The following is a 25,828-nucleotide window of genomic DNA, read 5'->3' on the forward strand; positions in this document are numbered from 1 at the left end:
TTGGCATTAACTAGAATAAGTTAGCATTTTAATATTCAAAATACTGATTGTCAAACTAAAAATACTTACCATAATTGTAATGTAATCTTACTTAAATTTACGTGAATATTAATTATTAACTAATACTAAAATAATAACCGCGTTATTTTAGAACACAATATTTAAATTGACATAATTTCTAATAATTAATACTTAATATATCATAAATTAAATAACCATTTTATCATCATTTATAAATATTATTCGGCACATATGATTTAGTGAATATTATTAAAAATGACAACTTTTCATAAAATATTAATGTCACTTTCTATTTCAAAAATTAAATTAATTACATATTAATTTCTTATTGTTGTTATTTGTAGTAGATTCAATTGTTTATGAGATTCCACACCCGAAACATAAGTTTCTTTTTATATTCACCGTTTTAAATTTGGTTATGTATGTTCAATATTTTTTTTTTTTTGAATTTGTGTTCACAAAATATTAATGTTATTAAATTTCTCAATAATATATAATAAACACGTATTATATTTTTATCCATTTTAACTAAAAAGTTTTTTAAACATAATATTAATATTCTAATTATAACATCCAAACAATTTGATAGTCTAAGTCTTCATAATGTTTTCAAAGAATATTAAAAATATTTGATAATTTATTTCCTATACGTTTATATTTTGTTTTCATTGATTTTGCATCATATTTTTTCACCTTTAATTATTTTCAAAGTCAACATAAAATTTTTAATCTTTCTAAAGTTATTTGAAATTTCATTTATTGTAAAATGTTTTCAAGTTTTCCAATTTTAACAAAATATTAATGTCAGTGATCATTTAAAGTTTGTTGCAAGATTGGTAAAAAATCAAACAAAATTTCATATTTTTTTAAAGTTGACTAATTCCAAATTTTTTATATTTTGTAACTATTTTGAAAATATTTCAAAACAGGTTGTTTTAGAAGAGTATAAAATTTGTTAGGTATAAAATGACGGCCAAAAAAGATTTTTATATTTCAATATATTTAGTGACAAGTTATTCCACCCGCGTGTCACGCGGGCCTATACCCTAGTATTAATACATCATTTACATCAACCCAGGCATAAAAACAAGAAAAAACACAAAGTCACAAACACGTTAAACTCGATATCACAATTAAGGTTACTATACAAGACACCAACAATAATGTCAAAACAAAACCAACCCAATATCACAATTTAAGGTTACTATACAAAATCACCAACAATAATGTCAAACCAAAACCAACCTACTTACAGAAACCTCTCAGACTTAGTATCTAAATGACCTGAATACCGTCTCTGCTTCGGGGCACTAAATGATCGCGCCCTAGCTTGAGATGATTCTGTGTTAGCCATATAGTTTGGGTGGCTCGGGTAATACCTAAACGAGTTGTTTGGGTATTCAACCTGGATAGGTGGAGTGAATGGGCTCGGATTGGGCCTAGACGAGACAGACGTTGGTCGTACTATTTTTTATGTCGCCCAATCTGAGTCAATCGAAGAGAGGTCACAAGCGACTCGGGCCATACTCGTTTTTTTATGTTTTATCGGTTTCGTTGGAGTGGTCGGGTTTCTTGGCTTCCAAGTATCCACTTCAAGAATCACTTTTGTCATCATAGTTACTTGTCCAAGAAGCGTCATCCATCCATTTATCCAACCAGTTTGGCGCGTTGCGATGCTCTCGTTCGTGGTCGAAGGAGCCTTTAATGTTTGACATCGAGATCGATCGATGCGCTAAAAAAAATACACAAATACACATTTACTTAAGTAAGATTAATTAAACTTATGTAACATTGTAGGAGTGTGTAAGAAACCAAAAAAACCAATCCGAAACCGAAAAAAGAAAACAAGTCCAGAACGAAAAGGCCGAATCGAAACAAAAACCGACGGTTTGGTTTTATTTTTCTTGTAAAAACTGAACTAACGGTTTGGTTTTAGGTTTGCATGTAATAAAAACCGAACCCAATTTCAAGACTTTTATTCTTTTATTGTTTTATTTTAAATAATTTATAAGAATTTAATAAATATGTAATTCAACTACTTTGGGTCAAATGTATAATAGTCCATTAGTTTGAACGGTTTCAAAAATCCAAAAACTGAAGTTCCAAGGGGAGAAGGCAGAATGGAGAAGAATGCTTGAGGCATACCGGTTTTGTCAGGATGCTTTAGAGAAGACCATTCAAGAAGACTAGTTACTAGTCATAAGTTTTATTCTATGTATAACTGTTTAATGACTTGATGCGTGTCGTTTTATATTGATGTTTAGACTAGTCATTGTTTAAGTTAATTATGATATTAATTGGGTTAAAAAACAAAAGGACGGACGACAGATAGAACTCAGAAGCTAGGGCTGCAAGAAACTGAAGCGACCGGTAGATTACAAGTTCCAAGCCTCCAACGTTCTAATTTCATCATTGTGTCCATTGTGTTGTTGAATATTAAAGATGAATAATTCTCCATATTCCCCCTACCCCAAATTGATTGTAAGATTTATTTTGAGCACTTGAATATGAAATTCACTAATTCTATGGCTTGATTTTGATTCTTAAAATATGAAATCATTAAGGTAGAAGCCCTAATACGAATGTGTGATTTGAAGCCGGAAGCCCCAGTTCTTAATTTGATTAATTTGGTGCTAAGGCTTGACTACAATTCCAACTGGACTGATTTTGAAGCCTTAAAGGTACGCTACTGGATACTACTAATTTTTATTTTGAATTCGTTTATAATTTGTGCATAGTTCCTGATTTTTGCTACTTAGACCTTCTGTGAATTTCATGCTATTTGTTGGTACTTAGAATTTTAGATTATTTATATTATATACTTAGATTTTTTATAATGTCAAATAGAATTCGAAAGTTTGAATCAGGTCATTCTAAAAGGTTAAAGACACAGAAAATAGAAGCTGAAAAGAAATCACTTAAAGATTCTTTGCTAAAGTATGTAAAACCATTAAAGATAAAAATAATGAACATGTAAATAGTGATGAACCTTCAAATGGTAATGTAGATGCAAATAATGAACATGTAAATAGTGATAAACCTTCAAATGGTAATGTAGATAATGAACATGTAAATAGTAAAACCATTACAGTCTGCAGCATGTATAATCGACGCTAAAAGCTTGGATTTCTCTCCTTTTATGTAACCCAACTTCTATCTGTAAAAATCCTTGAGTACCCATTCTTGATCTGGTAATGAAAATGAGTGTAGTACAATCAACTATAAAACGTTGAAAGTAACATCTTCAATATACCCCGGATTGCATCATGTCGCGCATCGTGATGAACTACAACACTGGGGAAATGTGGCACTTCAACAACAACAAGAACAAGGACTGCCATGCAAAAGATCAACATGGCTATAACTATTAGTGAGTAAACTTCTAAACTAGAGCATGTTATGTTGCATCCTGTTCTTTTAAGAAATGGTAATAATTTATAAGCGTCAAAGGACATACGCCCCAAGGGTAAACCCTAAAGCTTTTCCGAATGTTCGGCTGAAGGAAAAGAATAGACTTCGCCTGCGAGTTAGCGCGGCATCTTGGTTCGCATGGTCGGCCAACCACGCTCTGCAGGAAACCAGGATGGTGTGTTGACCGATTCCGGTCAAAGTTGTTCCGACATAAACAATATAATGGTTCTGGAATCTTTAACCATTCCAAACGTGTCGTCAACAAGGTTATGGACACTAAGGAAAAACGTAGTGATTAGAATCCCTCCTATTAATAGGAAGATCACGGTGAGTAAAAAAGGCTTTCTTCGTCCCATTTATGAAACGCAGCGGTCACTATTGTAACCAACCGCGATTTGGGCGGTGGATTCTACAACTAGGTTAATAAACCATAAAATTGAAGACCAAGTTGAGCTGGAAAGCCCTATGGATTGACCATAGGGATCCGGTATCTAGGACTCCACATTAATATAAAATTGGTTGAAGAACACAATTAGACTTGTAACAATGGCGGTTAACATTTTTGAAAGAGTGGATTGTTGTTCTAAAACTTTTAAGTGATAAGGAGGTTGATAAAACTTGAGCTGGTCTTCGTTTTATGTGATGTTATAGATATCACCAAAAAATCACTCTTTAAGAAAATGATAACTGCCATTGTTGTATGTCTAACTGGGTTCTTTACCTAGTTTTATACCAACGTAGATTCTGAAATACTTGAGCCCTATGGTCGATCCATAGAGCTTTCCAACCCAACTTTGGCTTCAATGTTGTGGTTAATTGACCCAGTTGTAGGATCCACCACCCAAATTATGGTTGGTTATACTGGTGACCGATTTTTAACAAACGGGAAGAAGAAAGCCTTTTTTACTTGTCGGGATCTTCATATTGATTGTAGGGATTATAATTACCATATTTTTCGTTAGTGTCAATAACCTAGTTGACGACACATTTGGCGTCGTTAAAGATCCAAAAACCATTATATTGTTTATGGTTGGAACAACTTTGTTCGGAATCGGTCAACAGACCATCATGGTATCTTGCAGGGCATGGTTGGCCGACCATGCAAATCAAGATGCCGGGTTAACTCGCAGACGAAGTCTATTCTTTTCATTTAGCCAAACCTTTGGAAAAGCTTTAGGGTTTACCCTTGGGATGTATGTCCTTAATGTGTATAATATTACCATTTCTTAAAAGCACGGGATGCAACCTAACGTGCTCAAGTTTAGAAGTTCACTCTGTAATCGTTATTGTCATGTTGATGTTTTGTGTGATGCTTCTTGTTGTTGTTGAAGTCCCCCCGGTGTTGTAGTTCATCACAATGCACGGCATTATGCAATCCGGGGTATATCGAAGATGTTATTTTCGACGTTTGTTAGTTTGATTGGACTACACTCGTTTTCATTATCAAATCATGAATGGGCACTCAAGGATCTTTACGGAAAGAAGCTCGTTATATAAAGGGAGAAAAATCAAAGCTTTTAGCGTCGGTTATACATGCTGCAGTCTCCACTTTGGTCACTATATCCATGGAGATGATGATCAGGATTGCTGGCAGTGACCGAGCAACATGGGCATCCTTTAATTTTGTTCTTTTTGTGGGTTTATTGTTGGCTTGCCTCTTCTTTTGGAAGGCGGAATATCTACGATTCAGCGGTTATAGAACTCATGGTGCCTTACCGGAAGCAATTAATGTTTTTCATACTTGTCGGTGCCCCGTGGGGGGTAAGTCTTATATTTTTTTTATGTTTATATAAAAATTAACTCCACTTAGGCCAGTTTAAAAAGTCTCGGGCTCGTGGCTCGCTTGAAAAAAGCTTGGCTCGATTTCTAAACGTGCCGAGCTGTTAGCTCGGTCCGTGGCACGTCTTGGCTCGACTCGTTGGATCGTTTAGATTAAACCTTAAATTTTAATATCTATATAAGAATTTAGATTAAACCCTAAATTCAACTATTACAACATTAATTCCAAGAGAAGAGGAACGGTCTTCGTAGTTAATTGTCGCCTTAAACTTAGTGTTTAAGTCGTCGACGGGAAAAGTAATAAATTTTACAAGAGAGAATGGGGGAGATCAAAGGTTGCCTATCCCTATTCATTATAATGTAATATAGATATAGAGAGTTAGGTTCAAATAATGATCCCTGGAAAAGTCGTCGGAAAGTCACAGCAAAACAATTCCCGGGAAATTTGCCGAAAAATGCTAATTACCATTGTTATATGCCTAATTGGGTTCTTCACCCAATTTTATATTAATGTGGAGTCCAGATACTAGAGCTCCATGGTCAACCCATAGACTTTATTTAGGATTAAATTTAGTTTTCTTTTATCAGTCACAAGTTGTCTTGCTTATTAATATTTTATTATTATTATCTTTCCATACCCACAAGTTTGGAAATTGTTCGACATTGTGCGAAGTGGCATTCAGTGTCAAACGAGGTTGAGTCGGTGTCTGAAAGTGGAGACTTTAGCACGGGTGGTTGAATGCCCGTTGTAACCAAGATCTTAATATGGAGTTTAGCGATGACGATCTCACTGAACCAGAGCGCCCGATTGGGTGGGACAAGGCAAAGGTAAAGGGAAAGGGAATCAGATCATCTTCAACCGACGAACCTAAGTTGATATTTATAAAGGATGAGTTTACATGTCACACCCCTACCAAAGGCGGCGGAACATGCCGGGGTGCAACGTGATTGGACAAATACACAAGACACTATTTAAAGTGACAATATTAATTTAACTCAATTTATTTCAACAAATCAAATAAACAACACGTCTCGTCCACACAAACAAGTTGAATACAAGTAACAATTATATTGTTCGTTTTACTAATATCCTAGTGGTCTTGTTAACGTTTTCGTCAAGTCCTCGAGTCAACAAAAGTCAAACCTGTAACATTTCATAAAATAAAGTTTGTCAACACAAAGGTTCGTGAGCAATTCATAAGTTTGAGCATGTAAATATATAGTAATAAAAAGCCACAAAACTTGTATACAAAACGATAAATAAATAGAAATAATTTGGATAATATGAAGTCGCTAATAAGAATACATTAGCGGCACCGTCTATAAATAGATTCGGATTTCATGAAGTCGTTAATAAAAATACATTAACGACACCCTCCATAAGAGAATACCAAGTGGACTTGGGATTTCGTGAAGTCGTTAATAAGAATACATTAACGGCACCGTGCTATAAGAGAATACCAGATAGTTCACGGATTTATGAATCAACCTTCCAAAAGCGGTAAACACATAAGCATATAAGCATGTAAGCATATAACACCAAATCGAGCATTTATTTAAGTAAAGTATACAATCACGTTTGTGGTTTTTAAAGATTCAAGTAAATAAAGCATTTAGTTTGATAAGTATGAAATGTCACCCCAAAACGGAAGATGAAAAAAGGGGTATGAAAGTACTCACCTCGATTGACGAATCGAGAAATAATAAGTGATCGACAAATAGAAAGCTTGTTAACGAAACGAACGAATCCGACTTGAAACGATAAACACCTTAGCTAAAATAAATAATGTAATATATATTAATGAACTTGAAACCACAATGAATCTATATTGGAAACATTGAACAATGAGGTTCGGTTGTAAATCGGATTACCGGTTAATTTGTTAATGGTTAGGGACTCGTACTTAATTGACAATTAAAATAAAATAATATTATTTTATTGGGCTTTTAAGTAACTAAACCAATATTGTAAGGCCCCGTTACCGGTATCCCTACTTTCATGTTGGATTTACTCATAAACGTAGTTCTAGATATCAGAGTTAATTAAAAACATTCGCGGAACATGAAAAACATTCAAACCATTACATTCCATAACCATAATTCTTGTCTTAACGAGCATTCGAATTATTTAAACATAAAACTTTGTCTTTTGAAATAACATAACATTTCTCGAGATGCCAGCTTCCCCAAGATCATGCCATGTACTTCCCCTCATGCAACCTGCCTCATTCTACTCACCTGCATGCATACTAAAAGTCAGCTACGCTGAGTGAGTTCTAGTTAATCATACAACATACAATTTGTTCTCATACTTGCACACGTGCCCGAAGGGGTGTGCATTAATCATACTTACTCTTCATGTATAACTATCCATCCTATTTAAAGAGCATTTCGCCCTATAACCTCACAGATATTATTAGGATCTGCCACCCTTAGAGAGCCTCTCCCCCTATAACCTCACAGATATTATTAGGGTCTGCCACCCTCCTTCAGAGATATTATTAGGGCCTGCCACCCTCCTTCACAGATATTATTAGGGTCTGCCACCCTTTACCGTCAATTCCTTCATACCATATCTTCCTTGCTGTTTATATATTTTACATACTTTCCTTCATACTCATTTTCTATAATATACATACAACATATATATATATATATATATATATATATATATATATATATATATATATATAAACAAACACACCATCTAACTATCCCCTGAAAGTACATGCAATATCCGAAGATCGTTCATGTACCGTCAAACATTATTCCATAGCATTCACATATACCATACATAGGCATACACTTACCACTTAAGGTAAATTTATTAACTAATCGCATCGAGTATGCACACAGCCCCGAAAACATAACAAGGAATGGGGCTAGAAACTCAACTGAATGCGGTTACGTTCACCGTTAATGGTAATCCCTTTCTTCAGTTGTGCACGACTGACTGTATAATAATTACACGTATCAGTTAACTATCACTACTCATATCATCTTTCTAGTTTTAGCTATTACCCACAACGAACGGGGGTCCGGGGGCAGCGCCCCTAGCAGCGGGGTTCTAGGCCGTAGCGTTGGAATGTCTTTCATCTCTTTCGTCTCGGCCGTAGCGTTGACAACATACGTCAGGCTGGCACCACATCCACGTCGTAATAAACCTTCGGCTTTTATCATCGAGATGACATTAAGCCTGGAACTTTCCTTATCATCATAAACCGTCACCTCACTACCATCCAAAGACTTTAACCTTATTATCCTACTCTTACATACTATCTGAGCTTCAAACTCAGATAACCAATCCATTCCCAAAACCACATCGAACCCTCCTAAGGCCATTACATACAAAGTAGCAGGGAATTCATGTCCCTCTAATTCTATCTTACAATTTTTAACCATTTTCATTATTTTAACCGAGGTGTCACTAGCGGTTTCTACTATAAAAGTTTCAGACACTCGGCAACAGTTCATTTTGGCTAATTTATTAAACGGCGTGGCTACAAAACTTTTTGTTCGCACCCGAATCAAATAATACTGAAGCGGAAATGCCGTTTACTAAAAACGTACCAGTGACGACATCCGGAATCTGCTTGGCTTGTTCTTTGGTTAGCATGTAGGCTCTGGTCTTTGGCCTTGACGGTTCAGCATCTTTCCTTCCACCACCACCAGCTTCAGTACATTCTCTTGCCATATGACCCTTCTTCCCGCATTTGTAACATGTGGGTTCGGAGTTGCATTCATGAGCGTAATGCCCCACCTTCCCACATTTGTAGCAGGCGTTTGTCCCTAGTCTGCACTCTCCACTATGAGGCTTCCCACACTTATGGCACACATCGGAACCAGTACCCCACTTTCACTCACCACCGTGCATCTTACCGCACGTCTTACACGGCTTCCTTTCCCACACCTTCTGTTTCTTATCCTTGGGGTTCCACGACTGAGTACCAGGTCGTTTAGCAGGAACAACCCATTTCTTCTCTTCTACCACCACATCATCCACCATAAGATCATCGTAAACCATCTCTGCAAGTTCGATAGCAGAGTCAAAAGTAGCAGGTTTACTAGTCTTGACCAATGTGCGGACGTTCTGCGGTAGCCCTCTCACATAACACTTGATTCGTTTGGCCTAAGTGTTCACCATGTCTGGCACGAGCCTAGATAGGCGGTTGAACTCAGTAGTGTACTCGCGGTGTGTCATCTTACCCGCCTTCAAATTCAAAAACTTCATCTCGACTCTTTCAACTTCTGCATCAGCACAGAACCTCTTCCTTACCAACTCCTTCAGATCCTCCCACTTCATGGCCTTGATTTCCTCTCGACTCCTTCTTTGCTCAATCGATTCCCACCAGTACATCGCCTCATCTTCAAACGATTGGGTGGCATAACCGACAGCTTGGTCAGGACGACACTCGCTGATTCGGATAATTTTATCCATGGTGGTTATCCACTGAAGAGTGGCGATGGCATCACCCAAACCAGTCAGCTTCGGCGGGTCACATCCCTTGAAGGACTTATAGTTGCACCCGCCTCGGCCTCTCTTCCTGTCACCGGCTTTCACAGACCTAGCTCCACTCGAGGCCTCCCTCTCTTCTTCTTCATTTCTCACACCATCACCCCCTGCCCCTCCAGCAGTCCTTTCCCGACTTCCAGCAGACCCTCCCGGAGTAATATTCTTCACAGCAGTGGCTACAGCTTGAACAATAGCTGCTTGAATTGCGGGATCCAGTTGAACCCCTTCATTGTTGATCGGACCTCCCCCAGCTGCACTCCCCTCATCTCCGGTGTTGGAAGCTGTCTCAACCGAAGGTTGCTGGACACGACGAGGCCTGCCGCGTCGTCCAGTGCGACCTCCAGCTCCAGCAATGTCTCCAGCTCCAGCCATCATATTCTAAAAGGGAAAACACAAACATCATCACTCAAGGAACTATTTAGTACAAGGATAGTAAGGCTAACAGGTAATAACAGTGGCCAGCTGTGATTAGCTGATCACGTTACTTTCAGTGTCCTATACACTTCCTTTTATGAGTCCATTTGTGCTGATTCTACTTAAACAGTTAGTCAATCAAAACAATCAATTAATCCTATCCCAATCGATCACATATTTTTTCTTTATCGGTTATCATACATCATTTAATCATACATCTTACCTTTGCTGAGCTTGCTTGAGCGACACATGACATTCTTGGATTGGCATCTTATTTCTTTTTTTATTTAAATCCCATTCTCTGTTCGAGTCTAAGCATGTAGGATATTAAAATCTCTCGAAATTTTGCTCTGATACCAACTTGTAAGGCCCCGTTACCGGTAGCCATACTTTCATGTTGGATTTACTCATAAACGTAGTTCTAGATATCAGAGTTAATTAAAAACATTCGCGGAACATGAAAAACATTCAAACCATTACATTCCATAACCATAATTCTTGTCTTAACGAGCATTCGAATTATTTAAACATAAAACTTTGTCTTTTGAAATAACATATCATTTCTCGAGATGCCAGCTTCCCCAAGATCATGCCATGTGCTTCCCTTCATGCAACCTGCCTCATTCTACTCACCTGCATACATACTAAAAGTCAGCTACGCTGAGTGAGTTCTAGTTAATCATACAACATACAATTTGTTCTCATACTTGCACACGTGCCCGAAGGGGTGTGCATTAATCATACTTACTCTTCATGTATAACTATCCATCCTATTTAAAGAGCCTTTCGCCCTATAACCTCACAGATATTATTAGGATCTGCCACCCTTAGAGAGCCTCTCGCCCTATAACCTCACAGATATTATTAGGGTCTGCCACCCTCCTTCACAGATATTATTAGGGCCTGCCACCCTCCTTCACAGATATTATTAGGGTCTGCCACCCTTTACCGTCAATTCCTTCATACCATATCTTCCTTTCTGTTTATATATTTTACATACTTTCCTTCATACTCATTTTCTATAATATACATACAACATATATATATATATATATAAACAAACACACCATCTAACTATCCCCTGAAAGTACATGCAATATCCGAAGATCGTTCATGTACCGTCAAGCATTATTCCATAGCATTCACATATACCATACATAGGCATACACTTACCACTTAAGGTAAGTTTATTAACTAATCGCATCGAGTATGCACACAGCCCCGAAAATATAACAAGGAATGGGGCTAGAAACTCAACTGAATGCGGTTACGTTCACCGTTAATGGTAATCCCTTTCTTTAGTTGTGCACGACTGACTGTATAATAATTACACGTATCAGTTAACTATCACTACTCATATCATCTTTCTAGTTTTAGCTATTACCCACAACGAACGGGGGTCCGGGGGCAGCGCCCCTGGCAGCGGGGTTCTAGAGGCGGCAGCCCCTAGCGGGGTCCAAGGGGCAGAGCCCCTGGCTGGGGTCGAGCTGCCAGGTCAGCCTGGAAAAATTTTATTTACCTTAACTGGCTTAACACATTTTTCACTAGGATTTTAATTCATTTCTCCACGAACTTAACTTAAGCGAACTTAAGGTTCAGCGAAGTTAACCATAGGCGAACTTGACTTGCTGCGAACTTATTGTGGCGAAGTTTTCAGGGGCGAACTTGGCTGGCGAACTTGCTTGCAAGCGAACTTACGTGAAGGCGAAGTTGGCTTGCAGGCGAAGTTATTCTGCATTCGCCTCTGTTCATTCTTAATCACCAAAATCACCTTCGTTTCATCGAAAAATTCTTGGATATGACGTTAACAATTCCCGCGATCATTCCCAAGGCCTTGTTTGGGTAAAACTTAGCCCGGAAAGACATAAAGTTTGGACCTTTCGGCTTAAAACGTTTAATAACATAACTACGGTTTAGCGAGTCGTTTATGTTTACGGGTTCATTAGGTTGTTTTATCATCAAGTTTACATCTTTACGTTTCGTTCATACCCGATCTATTCTCGTTCTAAGTTTCAAGGTTAAACGTTTATAAAAACGTAACTTTAAGGTGAAAGACATACCTATACGTGTTCGTTTGATCTTGGCTAGCTTGTTTAGGAACTCTAAATCTTGTATAAGACTCGAATAACAAAGTTCTAATCACAACCGACGTTTACTCGCTCTCGGATCTCGCTCGTCTCTCTCTCGGCCGTATATGGGATGTAGGATGTGTGCGTTTTTGAGTGTGTAGAGAAATATGGAAAGAAATGAGGGTTTAGGGTTTAAGGGTGGTTTAAGATGATATTTATATCCCTTAAAGCCCATGGACCTAAGGCCCATTCCCTTTAATCCATCTTATTTAGTCCAAGTCCATGATCTTTTTTAATACTAATTAATTATGGCCCAATAACTAAACGCGTCTTTCTTTTATTAAATACGAAAATTTTAGGATGTTACAAATATTAAATAGAAAGAAGACGGGTTTAATTTAAGAGTTCGGTTTTATAAAGAAATGAATAGATAATAAAGTTTATAATAGTATTATTAATGTTAAGGATAGAAAATGATAATAATGATGATAATAGTTTTAGAACATGTTATGAATATATATATATATACGATAATGATAATAATCATGATAATAATAATATCAATAATTATTATTAATAATACTAATTTAGTATAATACTAATAATATTAGTTTAAGAATAACGATCTTAGTATTAATTAAATTGTTGTTGATAAAAATGATAATAATAAATAATAATATTGATAATAAATAATGATACCATACTCGATGTTGGTTCGATTTCTAAACGAGTTCACAAAATAATTATATTAATATTATTGCTAATAATTAATGATAAAATATGATTTTAATAGATAATAATAATATGACCTTTAATAATATTAATAAAAATTTTAATATTTATAGTAATAATAATAATTAATGTTGATAGTAATAATAATGATAATACTAATAATAATCTAGTTAATAATTATAATAATAATAATAATAATAATAATAATAATAATCTTGTTCATAATAATAATGATAATAATAATAATAATAATAATCTAGTTAATAATAATAATGATAATCTTGTTATGTAAAAATATTAATACTAATAGTAACCGAAATTTGTTATGTGTAAAAATAACATTAAAACCGGTCTAAGATGAGACCCGAACTCGGTTGTTCGTCTTTTCCCTAATACAAAACACCCAAATACCCATCCAACTTGTTTCACGAATTTAACCGAACGACAAAACCGAATATTGACAATTTAAAACTAATAATTGATATACGAAAAATAATATCACCAAAATCTAAATTATATACCTTTTGATGCTCACGAGTCGTGGCTCTATACCGGGAAGGACCGAGCCGAACCCGATGGACACGAAGAAAATAATAGTCCCCGAGGTCGAGAGAGATAGAGACGAAGAGAGTGAGAGATACGGGGAGAGAGAGACGCAAGAAAGAGAGAGAGCTGCGGGGAGCGCCGTCGGCCGGTTTTCCGGTCGCCGGAAAAACGCGTAGGGGGAAGGGAGTTGCGGGAAAGAGAAAGGGAGCCGAGGGAGAGATTGTAGCCACGGCTGTGTTGTGTGTGTGTGTTGGAGGTGGTGGCCGGAGTTGGCGGCCGGAAATGGAGGTGGTGGTGGTTTGCTCGCCGGAAAATGAATGGGGAAAGGGGGAGTTGGCTGGAGAAGGGGAGGTGGGTTCGGGGGTGGCTGCGGGTGATGGTGGTGGCCGGAAAATGGCTGGGGTCACCGGAGATGGTCGCCGGACGCCGGAAATCGGCGCCGGAAAACGCAAGGGAGAAAGAGAGCGACTGGTGTGTAAATAAGATAGGTTTAGGTTTGGTGGGTTATATATGTATGACATATTTCATAATTGGTCCCTCATGTTTCAAGGGTTTTAAGAAAATGTTTTAAACTTAACAAAATGATAATATAGATTCTAAAATGACAAGTATTACCCCTTGTGTTTTTCGTAACAACACTACAATATGAAAAACATCGATTTATTGATAATCGAGGTCCATAATAATATTATATAATAAATAAATTAAGGTTCTAAAATTGTTTGAGCGGTTTTACAACATAAAAGTTTAAAATACGAATATAACTCGAGACTCAAATTTGACGAATGTCACATTACAAGTTTTAAAGGTTGCAAATTGAGAAAATGAAAATGAGGCAAAAATAAGCGAAGAGAAGGTCGAGATAGAATGGGAAAAACTCCGTCTAATGGAGGCCGAGCGGAACGACTTCGACATCTTAATGTGAGATCTTAGCCATCTTCAAGGACAAGAGTTCTAGTTGGCGTTGGTATTGAAACGAAAAATTGGGGAAGAAAAAATATAACTTAACTTTCTAGTTGTTTAGTTTTATTTTTTAATTATTCATGTTTACTTTTATTAGTTTTTATTCTAGTTTTTTAGTTTATGGTTTGTATTTTTTTTATATTAATGTAAACATTTCAACTTTTTTAATTTATGCATTTTAATTTATTTTATTAAATATTATAATTTAAAATATAGACCTTAAATATAAAAAATAGTATTAAATAAAAAACAAAAATAAGAAATGAAGAATGGTGTATACCCCTTGGTTGAAGGGTATTGAAGGGTGATGTTGAATGATGAGAGGAAAGGCGACGTGGCACAGACGTGGCGAATGAGAAGAATGGTGTTAAAGGATGTATACCCCTTAGCCTTATCGGCGATCTCCAACAGGGCAACGCCCCTGGTGGCGGGATGCAAGGGGCGGCAGCAGGGTCCAAGGGGTAAAGCCCCTGCCTGGGGTTGAGTTACCAGGTAACCTTGGAAAAAAAAATTTGTGACATGTTTTATAAAAAAACACATCAGGAATTCAATTTCATTAAATTTTGTATGTTTGATTGTTACAAAATCCATGAGCGTATTTTGAGATTTTGGAATTCAAAATCAGATAACTGCAAAGACAGTTACAACTCCCCAACACTTATCAAAAGCTACTTTGATCATACAATAAACGTTCTAGTTCATAAAAGAGATATGCTAACCTTCTTAAATAGAACATTGCTCGTCAATTTCTCAGAGAGTTGCACCTATATCACAACCAAGCAAATAAATGTTAATTTAAAGATAAACGGTCCAAATTAGCATCAAGTTAAACTTTTTATGTACCTTATAAGCACACAAGTCCAATGTGACATCAATTGTTTCTTCAATTTGAGGAGCATATACATGCGGACAAACCTGTTTGAGACAGTGTTGCTTCAGATGTTCGGTGGCCTCAGCTGATCCATGCACCAACACCAATGAACATTTGATTTGAACCTGAAACAGGCATAATGATATCAATATAAGAAAATAAATGGAAGTTGAGTTATTTATGTTACCTACAATCCATGTAAATAAACTTACAGTGAGTTCAGAAGATACGACTTTCGATGGGGTCGCATCAAGCATCAAACTAGATGTGAGAAAAAAGATGGGAAAGGCCAAATGATGTTGCTCCCAGTACTGCAACATCAAAGAAAATATTATAAGTTTAAATAAAAGGTAAAATGTGTATGAAAATCTTTAAAATGGGCAGACTTATTTATTTGTAGTGGGGTGTAGGTGGTTGGAGAGAATTAAAGAGATGCAAGTGTAGTAGACGGAGAATTAAATAAGAAATCCCAAACACCTTCGAAATATTAAATATTAAACAATTTTATAAGCCCATGAAATAAAAGTATAGAAGCTAGGAAAATATGAATGGTTTGGACCTTCGGCTAACTATGAGTACATAATGTAGCCAATAACCATTTTTTGGTTAATTTGTTTCTCGGTTTATTTCGGTTCAGTTTTGTCGGTTTTTGGTTCGGTAAATGGTTCGATTATTTCTCACCCATAGTATGTGAAATGTTATAAAGTGAGATCTATAGATTTATAAGGTTTTCAAAATGTAACTGTGGAAGACGTGTTTTTGTAACCCGAAACAAGTGCTGATTGGGGAGGTGGTGGGAGGTATTAAAGCATTGGGCTTTTTTGGGTGGAAATAGAACTAACAATGAGCTAATTACATGGGAGAAGTGACACATATAAAGGAGGTTTTTGGTTTTTCATTTTATGTATAGGTGTGTGCTATGTTTTGGTTGTACTTTGGTGTATTTACTAGTTGTATTAGACGGTGGGCGGCTTGTATGTATCGGGTTGGTTAGCATCTTGCTATACTGTTTGGTGATTAATAAAAAGTTTTTGTTGGTCTTAAAAAAAATAAAACTTTTAACGCTAGATGAATGAAATGTTTAAACTGTATATTTTGGAAACCTGAATTTATATTTTTACGATTTGCGTTGTCTAACCAATGTATTTAGAACCGGTGCAGATAGTCAACCAAACGTCTTACTAGTTCACTTGTCGATTGGTCGAACCAATCTACCAGAAGACATCATAATACAACAAATACTTCTGGGACTTCAAAGCTCAAATCCAACATTTTAATGGCTAATTCTACAATCCACCAAATTAGCATAAGAATTTATCGAATTAGGGGTTGATTTTAAAAAAACTATAGATTGTTTGTTTGGGATTGAGGTTTGGAAAATGCTTATTGGCTTATTGGTTTTTTCAAAAAGCTATTTTGAAAAGTAAGGATTTGAGGCTTTTGGAAAACTGTTTTTTAACCCTTTCAAAAATCTAAAATAAAAAGATTTTCGTGATTGCCAAACATATTTTTAACTTATTGGCTTTTTGAAAACACCAATAAGCAAATAAGCGTTTATCAAACTCAATCCCAAACATGCTCTTACTTTGATTGAATGGCAGCTTCAAGAACAGAACGTTGAAGAGTACATGTAAGAAGATTTTTAAGTCGAGTTATGGAAGCTAAAGTAATATCTGAAACCAATATCGTAAGTTTTTACTAAAATTTGACTTTGAGTCATGCTTCTAAGAATTGTTAGTGGTCTATGCAAAGAAAGAAGAGTACGTGTAAGAAGAGTTTTAAGTCGAGTTATGGAAGCTAAAGTAATATCTGAAACCAATATTGGAGATCACATTATTATTTCAAGAACAAGCTTTATACTATCATATAAATAATTTCGTATCAATTTCAAGGGAGGCAACTTCCGCTTGGTATTTGTTTTGTAATGACGGTTAACAATCACTTACGAGTGTTAGTTTATTTCTTAGACAACCAATTTTCTGTCATGGTCAGTTATATGCTACGCTGTTCAGAGTAAAAACCAGAGACAGACTGAAAGTATTATTTTTTTATGAAGATGGTAAACTTTCAAATAAGACTGCAAATATTGTATATAAAGACATTTTTTTATGATAACTTCATCATGCACTTTTTTTTTGTCTTTTTTATAATTTGTAATTTATTATATTCATTCATTAAAAACAAAATATTACTTATCCAACCCGTGTATTACACGGGTCAATAACCTAGTTAATAATGTATAAAGTTATTAAACTTTGTGATATAAAAAGTTCTGTCAATACATACGTAACAGTATAGAATGTTTTATCGAGTTGAATCAAAGCTTGGCCGCACTACAAGCTAAAGGTTTTTACTTTGTTTGAAGGTTTTAAAAAGAAAAAACTCACCTGCTTTTCTTTTTGAATCTGCATTGAAATTGTGGTTGTGCATATTGAATGTCCACATAAGTCCATAAAGGAGTAGTACTTACATGATAACGTGTAAGTACTGCTGCATTGACGAAGGTACGTACTAACATTTCTTCAATTTTCAGCTTCCTACCTGCATTGACGCTCCTGCTAAAGTTTTATAGATTAAAGATTTAAATCCTAAGGTACTACTGGTAGTTGTTGAGTAGAATTACTCTCATACAATGTTGTAAAAGTAGGTTTACAAGGCCGAGTACTCTCCGAGTACTTGCTACAAGGTATGGTGCCGAGTGAAGTTTCTTTAACTCCGTCTAATTACTAAAAATTGTTCAAAGGTGGTCAACATCAGCCATAAATACATCTAGTCAGTTAACTTGGACCAATCATACCTTAAAAATACAACATAATTCGTATTTCTATAGTACTAAAGAATGAATATCAACTTTTATAATTAATTATTAACAATTTTTAGAATAATTTAGTATTTAAAAATGTATTTCTCTTATTTATATTGATATTCAATTATTTTGTTATAATATTAGTAAACTTATGATATTTGAAATATATATATATATATATATATATATATATATATATATATAATGGTTCAAATAAAAAGAAGTTGTTTCCTAGGAATGGTAAGAACCAATAAAATTTTGACATTTGGCATTAAAACCTATGGTGAAAGAATAATTCTAGAAAACTATGTCGGTTATAATGGTGAAAGAGTAATTCTAGGAAACTATGACGGTTTTTGGTAATTTTAAATCTCAACCATTGATTGATATGATCCAATGGCTATGATTTATTCTTAGTCTTCCTAGAAAACTACTTATTTTTAGGATAACTCTCCCCTATATATATATATATATATATTACCCAAAAATTAATTTTTATTATATTTATCATGTCCGAGTACTCCCCGAGTACTCCGAGTACTTTTCCAAAGGGGTCGGCCGCCTAAAGACCGCCTAGCGACTTTTGCAACATTGCTCTCATATATTATTTGAAGGAACAAAGAGCATATATATATATATATATATATATATATATATGCTAACCCGTATTATATATACATTTACTTGTTTCTAATCAAACACTATCTAGTGTTAACCAGACCGCAACCACCACTAGTTCTCGTTTCAACTTGCGGGCCATCCGGTGTCCGGGTTTCAAAACCATGACCTCAACTAATGGCTTGTCCCAAGATTACTTTCTACCTCTGAGACAAATTAAAGCATTTGACATTTATTTGACACATGAGTTGTCACGTGCCTAATAAATTTTAAAATTTGTAACGAATATTATCAAAGTAAACTATCTAGCAAATATAGGATTCACAATTCTTTTATCAAAACACTCCTTAAAGTTATATTAAATACATTATTTACATCACCCCAAGCATAAAACAAGAACACCACAAAGTCACAAACACGTTAAACCCAATATCACAATTAAGGTTACTATACAAGACACCAACAATAATGTCAAAACAAAACCAACCCAATATCACAACTTAAGGTTACTATACAAATCACAATTTAATGTCAAACCAAGACCAACCTACTTACGAAAACTTCTCTCAGACTTAGTATCTAAATGACCCGAATACCGTCTCTGCCTCGGAGCACTAAATGACCGCGCCCTAGCTTGAGATGATTCCGTGTTAGCCATGTAGTTTGGATGGCTTGGGTAGTACCCAAACGAGCTGTTTGGGTATTCAACCCGGATAGATGGAGTGAATGGGCTCGGATTGGGCCTAGACGAGACAGAATTTGGTCGTGCTATTTTTTCTGTCGCCCAATCTGAATCAATCGAAGAGAGGTCACTAGCGACTCGGGTCATACTTGTTTTTTTATGTTTAATTGGTTTCGTTGGAGTGGTCGGGTTTCTTGGCTTCCAAGTATCCACTTCAAGAATCTTGTCACTTTTATCATCATAGTTACTTGTCCAAGAAGTGTCATCCATCCAGTTATCCAACCAGTTTGGCGCGTTGCGATGCTCTCGTTCGTGGCCGAAGGAGCCTTTAATGTTGGACATCGAGATCGATCGCTGCGTTACAAAATTAAAGATACACAAATACACACATTTACTTAAGATAAATTAAACTTGTGTAACATTGTAGGGGTGTGCAAGAAACCGAAAAAACCAACCTAACAAAAACCGACGGTTTTTTTATGTTTTTTTAAAAACCGAACTAACGGTTTGGTTTTGGGTTTGCAAGTAATAAAAACCGAGAAAACCAAACCGAATCGTATTTCAAGATTTTTATTCTTTTATTTTTTATTTTAAATAATTTATAAGAATTTAATAAATATGTAATTCAAATACTTTTGATCAAAAGTATAATAGTTTGTTAGTTAACAATTAAAAAAATTATTTATACCTAAATTCATTATTTTTCGGCAAACTTTCTTTTCAGCCTAAAATGTTCAGGTTCAAATGGCAAAAACCGAAACCAAAACAAAATCCAAAAAACCAAAATCAAACGGTTTCAAAAATCCAAAAACCGAAGTTTTGGTTTTCAGTTCAGTTCGGTTTTAGCCCAAAACCGCACCGAACCGTACCATGCATATCCCTATAACATTGTACCAAAATTTGTGAGGTAACATTTTACTTACAGGATGGCGGTGGGACCGGGACGACTTGATGCTTGAATGGGGCGACGATGACAGGTAGGCCCGGTTGGCAAGGGCACGGGCCTGGAGACGGGCCATGGCTTGCATTCGTCGAAGCATGTCTGCGCTTTGTTTTCGTACAATGTGGCCTCGTACAAGTGCTTGAAGCTTCACTAATGCTTTAAGTGCTCTTAACGCCTTTCTAGCCTACAAAGTATATATGTATACGTGCATAAGCATATAGTACGAACCGTATTTCGGTTTATAAATTAAAATACTAATTAATTTAGTAAATATTGTTTTAAGTATTAATTATGAAGGCAATGAGATTACTATGGAATAAAAAAAAGATTGAAGGGACTATAAGTTTAAAGTTAGACAAAAAATAATTATTATATAAGAGAATAGTTTGGTAAGTGGATATTTTTAAAGATGTTTTATCAGATTATATAAATGGTCCACAAGTTAAAGTATTATGAATTCTAATCCTTTCATCATCAATCAGTTTATTTTAAAAATTAGCATTGAAAAGATGTTTTTAAAAATGGTTTTATCTTTTTTTATTTTTGTCGTTTATTCTTTTTAAAAAATATCTTTATCATATTAAAAGTTTCTTTCTAGCTTTTTACTAAACCATATCTTTTTTTTTACCTTAAACAAGAACAATAAAACGTAAAACTGTAGATATAGAAATTACATATTAAAAAATAGATAGTTTGAAAACAAAATTTAAAAACGGGTGGATTTATCATGTGGTTTAGCTCCTTGCTAATTTGTTAATATAAGTTTTTGTTGGTCGTTCAAAAAAAATAGATAGTTTGAAAACAAAATTTTTATGTAACAAATTATACATCTTTATTAAAATTTAGAGATGTAAGCATGTTGCATCACTCTTAAACTATTTGAGATCGGTTAATTAAAAGCTCAAATCAAACATACACTTCACATATCGAGATTAACTAAACTCGAAAGATTAGACGTACCGTACATGTTACTTACATAAATATAATAACTTTAATATAATATAATAAGTATGTGATTACATAATAAACATTATTAGATATAAATATATGATAAAAATGTTATATATAAACAAACAAAAACAAATTGAGCTTAATTTTATTAACGAGTCAAGAAATAAAATATAAATTAAAAGAAACTTTGAAAATAAAACTTGTAAAGAGCATAAAATATAAAATCAATAAGAACAGCTTCAGCAAAAACTTATCTCAACTCTCAAGGATAAGCAAATCTACTTTCTTAGTCAAAGTGTCACACTACTCACATTACCAATAAAGTGAATTTCAACACTCAAAAACATTATAGTCATGTATATAATAATATAATGAATCTTAAAAGCTATGAGTTACATATATTGTATTTAAATTTACACAGTTATGCTAATTCTTATTAGTTATAATACATCATATAAGTAACATAAGTAAATAAAGTGTGCACAATAAATCTACTTGCACCTATCAAACATAATGATGAGTTATGGACTTGTGCTATGTCTAATTTCAAAATTCAACTACCATTCATTGTCTTGTAGCATATATTATTAATAGAAAAGATTTGAAATGCTTTAGTGGGTGTGGAGTCTAGTATTTATATTTAATGAAAGTAATAACTTATATACGAATGTGTCCAAAATAGAAATTAAAATAAGCCAGAGGGGCTCTACCACCAATGAATGAAGTGGCGGGACCAAGTGTGTAAAATCAATGAAGATTCTTCGTGTTAATTACAAATTAAATAAAGTTTACTTGGACCACTTCCTTTCATTTTCTAATTAATTTATTTAATTTATTGTAAGGTCAAGCATTTCACACCATCATATAGCGATTCATAAATTTGAAAATAGGATAGAACGGCCGTTTGAATAATATTAGGACGATCATTTTGACCATAGGAAGTTAAGCTTTAAAATTCATTGCTCAAAACGACGTGGGTGAATATTCAAGCGGCCATTTTAATCATAGACGATCAAACTTTGAAAATTTTGTTGTCAAAACAATGTCCTACCTTTAGGCTCTATCTAGGCAACCATTTGAAATGATGTGAGATAAAATTTCAAACCGTGTATGTGTACTAAAACTTTATGAGCGCAATCAAGGGGTGTTTGGGATTGCGTATTTTAACCAACTTATGATTTGTAACTTATTGAAAAGTTAAAAAAAAGTGTTTGGGGTTATTTGATATGTGAACGGATAAGTTGATAAGTTACTATATTGTAACTTTTATAACCTAAATAAGTTATAAGAATAGCTTAAATAAGTTATAAGAAAGTAAAAAATAAGGAATCCCAAACATCCTTAAGTAAATACATATTAAAAAACTTAGGTATATCTAAGTAAAGTTAATATGTTACCCACAAGTTTTAATTAGTTACACAACTAACCTTATAAATTTAACCTTTTAATTTAGTAACTCTCAATTTCAATTAACTTACACAAAAAAACCCACAAATTTTAACATGATACAAACCAAACCAATACCGACCAAACACTCGGGTTTAAACCAACTAGTTTAAAATCAAAACACTTACCAAGTAAGCGCGAAACGCCGATTGTATCTTCACAGCCGCCACTCTCCGCCTCCTCTCACCATCATAATACGCCCTCCCACCACCACCACTTGTCAACCTCACCACCTCCGCCGCCGCATGTGCCGCCGCCAGAGCCGCCTCCGCCACCGCCGCCGTAGCCGCCGCCACCGCTATAGCATGCTTGTTGTCATCTCCTGGTTTCGAGTACAACACGCCTTGGGTTTCTGGAGTCTGTTTTTTAGAAACTGCAGACTTTTTACCGCTGAAAAAAGAACGTAGCCACCTTGTTGTTTTACCCATATGTTATTATTGTTGTTTTCACTAGTGTTTTTCAATGTATCTAGTTTTTTTTAAGGAAGTTGAGCATTGAGGTTGCTTTTAGACGCTCACTTGTACAATGAAGTTTTTGGGCGGTAGTTCAAATTTTGGGACCCATGTTTTTTATTTAAAAAAAGGATGACTTTTGACAGATAAGAGGTGGGTCCACACGGCCTAAAATTTGACAAAAGTCAGAAAGTGAAAAATAATGTGTTATTTGTTTGGTTTTGTCACCGACTTAAAACACTTGAATGGGAACATTAGAGACTAGAGTTGATCAAAAAAACCGGTTCCTGGAACCGAACCGGTGGACCCGAACCGGAACCGAACCGGTTCTTACCCGTTTTTGGTAGGAACCGGACCCTATCTGATTCAACCCGATGATCCGTGACCGGTTCTTGCGTTTCTGAGTGGGGGCGGGTAGGAACCGGAACTGGTTCCTAACCGGTTCCATCCGGAATCGGTTAGGAACCGGTTCTAGCCGTTGGATCGATTAAACCGTTGGAAATCGTTTTTTTTGGCCGTTTTTTGACCGTTGGGGTCAAAAATAGCCGTTTTTTGGCTCCCCCAAGCACCCCACTACTAGTATAAATAAGTATTTGGTGTCATTGGTTCATCACAACACTCAAAACGCAAACCCGAACGCAAAAAAATACAAAAAAACGCTATTACAACGTTTTGAGTTCTCTAATCTCTTGTTTTATCTTCTTCTATATTCATATTTGTTGTAATGGCTGCCTCACAATCATCAGTTTGTCAAGGTTCCAACGCCGAACCAAGTTTCGTTCGTATTGTACCTCATAATCGTAATCAAGAGATTTGGTGCAATTGGGATTTGGTTGAATTGAGTGACCATTCATTGAAGGCTCGATGCAAGTTTTGTGGGGTTTATTTAAACCCACTTTCGAATTCAAATTTGAAGAAACACATCGAAAAACCGTATTGCAAGGCGTTGAAAAAGAACGTCGATTCGCAACAAACGCAAATGGATAGTGAAGGCGGAATATTTACATACCAAATATATCGGGAACATATAATCCGACAAGTCCCTTGGTTCTTTCGGAGTTATTTTTAATGGTTAACAATCTTAAAGAATTTGAAAATAAAAGTCCAATGTTTTCAAACATCATATTACCAATGAAGTTTAAATTAAAAAAATACTTTCTTGAATTGCCACCGGTTTTTACTTGCGCCACCGCTTTAAACCCAATGTTAAATGTTACGGGAGTTGAATGTGTGATAGACGAAATTTTTTCAGCCTTAGATATGCATGAAATTGACCCAAACTTTTCAACAAAGGCAAAAAATTATTTTAACTTGAATTTTAAATTTATGTATGACTTTTATTTAAATAAATATGGGTCAAACATACACATGCCTATGCCGGGGGGGTCTTCATCAAGTTCAAGTGCTACTAGAGTACGAGATCCCATGATTAGCCTTATGAACACCGTTCGCAACGTAACGGCTAAAAAACAAAGAGGTAACACCCCTTCAAGCGAACTAGGAAGGTATAGTGCAAATGATTACTCCACCGGTTTATCCGAAGAGGAATATGGCACTTTTGATGTTTTGGCTTGGTGGAAGGTAAAGGAAACCGAGTTTCCGATTCTTGCCACCATGGCCCGTGATTTACTAACCGTCCAAGCTTCTACGGTAGCTTCGGAATCCGCTTTTCTCTTAGTGGCAGGGTAATATCGGTGAGAAGAACAAGACTAAATTCGGAGTCGGTGGAGATGTGCATTTGCTTAAAGGATCACTTGGACTCAATCGATCGTATTCAACACATAACCACTCTCGAAGATGAAACACCACTTGATGTTCGAGTGCACGACGAACAAGAAGGCATTTCTACAAGTAATTCCGAGGAAGAAGTCGCCGCTCAATAATTACGACGAACAAGAAGGCTTTTCTATAAATAATATGTCACAACTTTATATTTATAAGTTTAATGTTTTGTTAGTTTGTTTTTGAAGATTTTAAAACATGTAACCTTTTTTTTTTGAACTTCTTAAAGTAAATAAAATGAATTTTATGTTAATTGTTTTGTTTATTTTTCATGCTATACAAATACGAATCGTAGTTTAGAATCCAAATCGCAAACGAAAAACGAAAAAAAAAAAAATTTACACTGTAACCGGTTGGAACCGGTTACAGTGTGGGAACCGGTAAGAACCGGTTAGATAGGTTAGGGGTCCGAGGGTGGGAGAACCGGTTCGGTTCCCTAACCGGTTCGAGCCTGGAACCGATTTAAAAGGGGGTTTTGAATATAGGAACCGGTTCCGGTTCCTAGTCCCAAACCGTTTTGAACATCTCTATTAGAGACTGTTTGGTATCTAGAATGATGGTCGACGAAATTGAGATTAGAGGTGTACAACTAGGTTAAAGCTCAAAATCGGTTTGAATTGAAACCGGTTTGGTTTTAGTTCGGGTTGATATTGATTTTTTTATCAGGTTATAATCGGTTTGGAATCGGTTTCGGTGAAGAAAAATATGAACCGGTTCCGAATCTACGGTTTCAATGTAGAATTCGGTTTGAAACCGATTCGGTTTCATTTTGATTTTCAGGTCAGTTCGGTTAACCGGTTCTTTTTCCCACCTCTATTGAGATGATGTT

General features: G+C 35.4%; 1 protein-coding gene across 2 annotated transcripts; it reads right to left on the reverse strand.

Moving 5' to 3' along the window:
- Positions 1 to 1,084: 1,084 nt before the first annotated feature.
- On the reverse strand, positions 1,085 to 23,219 carry LOC143627077 (protein IQ-DOMAIN 24-like). Of its 2 annotated transcripts, XM_077096974.1 has the most exons (5): positions 22,894 to 23,219; positions 20,349 to 20,552; positions 19,291 to 19,779; positions 1,237 to 1,266; positions 1,085 to 1,173 (listed from the first exon to the last, which is right to left on the reverse strand). In XM_077096974.1, the coding sequence occupies exons 1-3, from the start codon at positions 23,191 to 23,193 to the stop codon at positions 19,291 to 19,293; spliced, it is 993 nt and encodes a 330-aa protein (XP_076953089.1). In that variant the 5' UTR covers positions 23,194 to 23,219; the 3' UTR covers positions 1,085 to 1,173; positions 1,237 to 1,266. The 2 variants fall into 2 exon arrangements, with proteins under 2 accessions (XP_076953089.1, XP_076953088.1); XM_077096973.1 differs by lacking the exons at positions 1,085 to 1,173; positions 1,237 to 1,266 and having other exon boundaries at positions 19,088 to 19,779.
- Between the last annotated feature and the right edge of the window lie 2,609 nt (positions 23,220 to 25,828).

The sequence above is a fragment of the Bidens hawaiensis genome, unplaced genomic scaffold, assembly GCF_021521415.1.
Source record: "Bidens hawaiensis isolate Kalapana, Puna unplaced genomic scaffold, B.hawaiensis_p1.1 tig00004595_1, whole genome shotgun sequence".
Taxonomy (NCBI): domain Eukaryota; kingdom Viridiplantae; phylum Streptophyta; class Magnoliopsida; order Asterales; family Asteraceae; genus Bidens; species Bidens hawaiensis.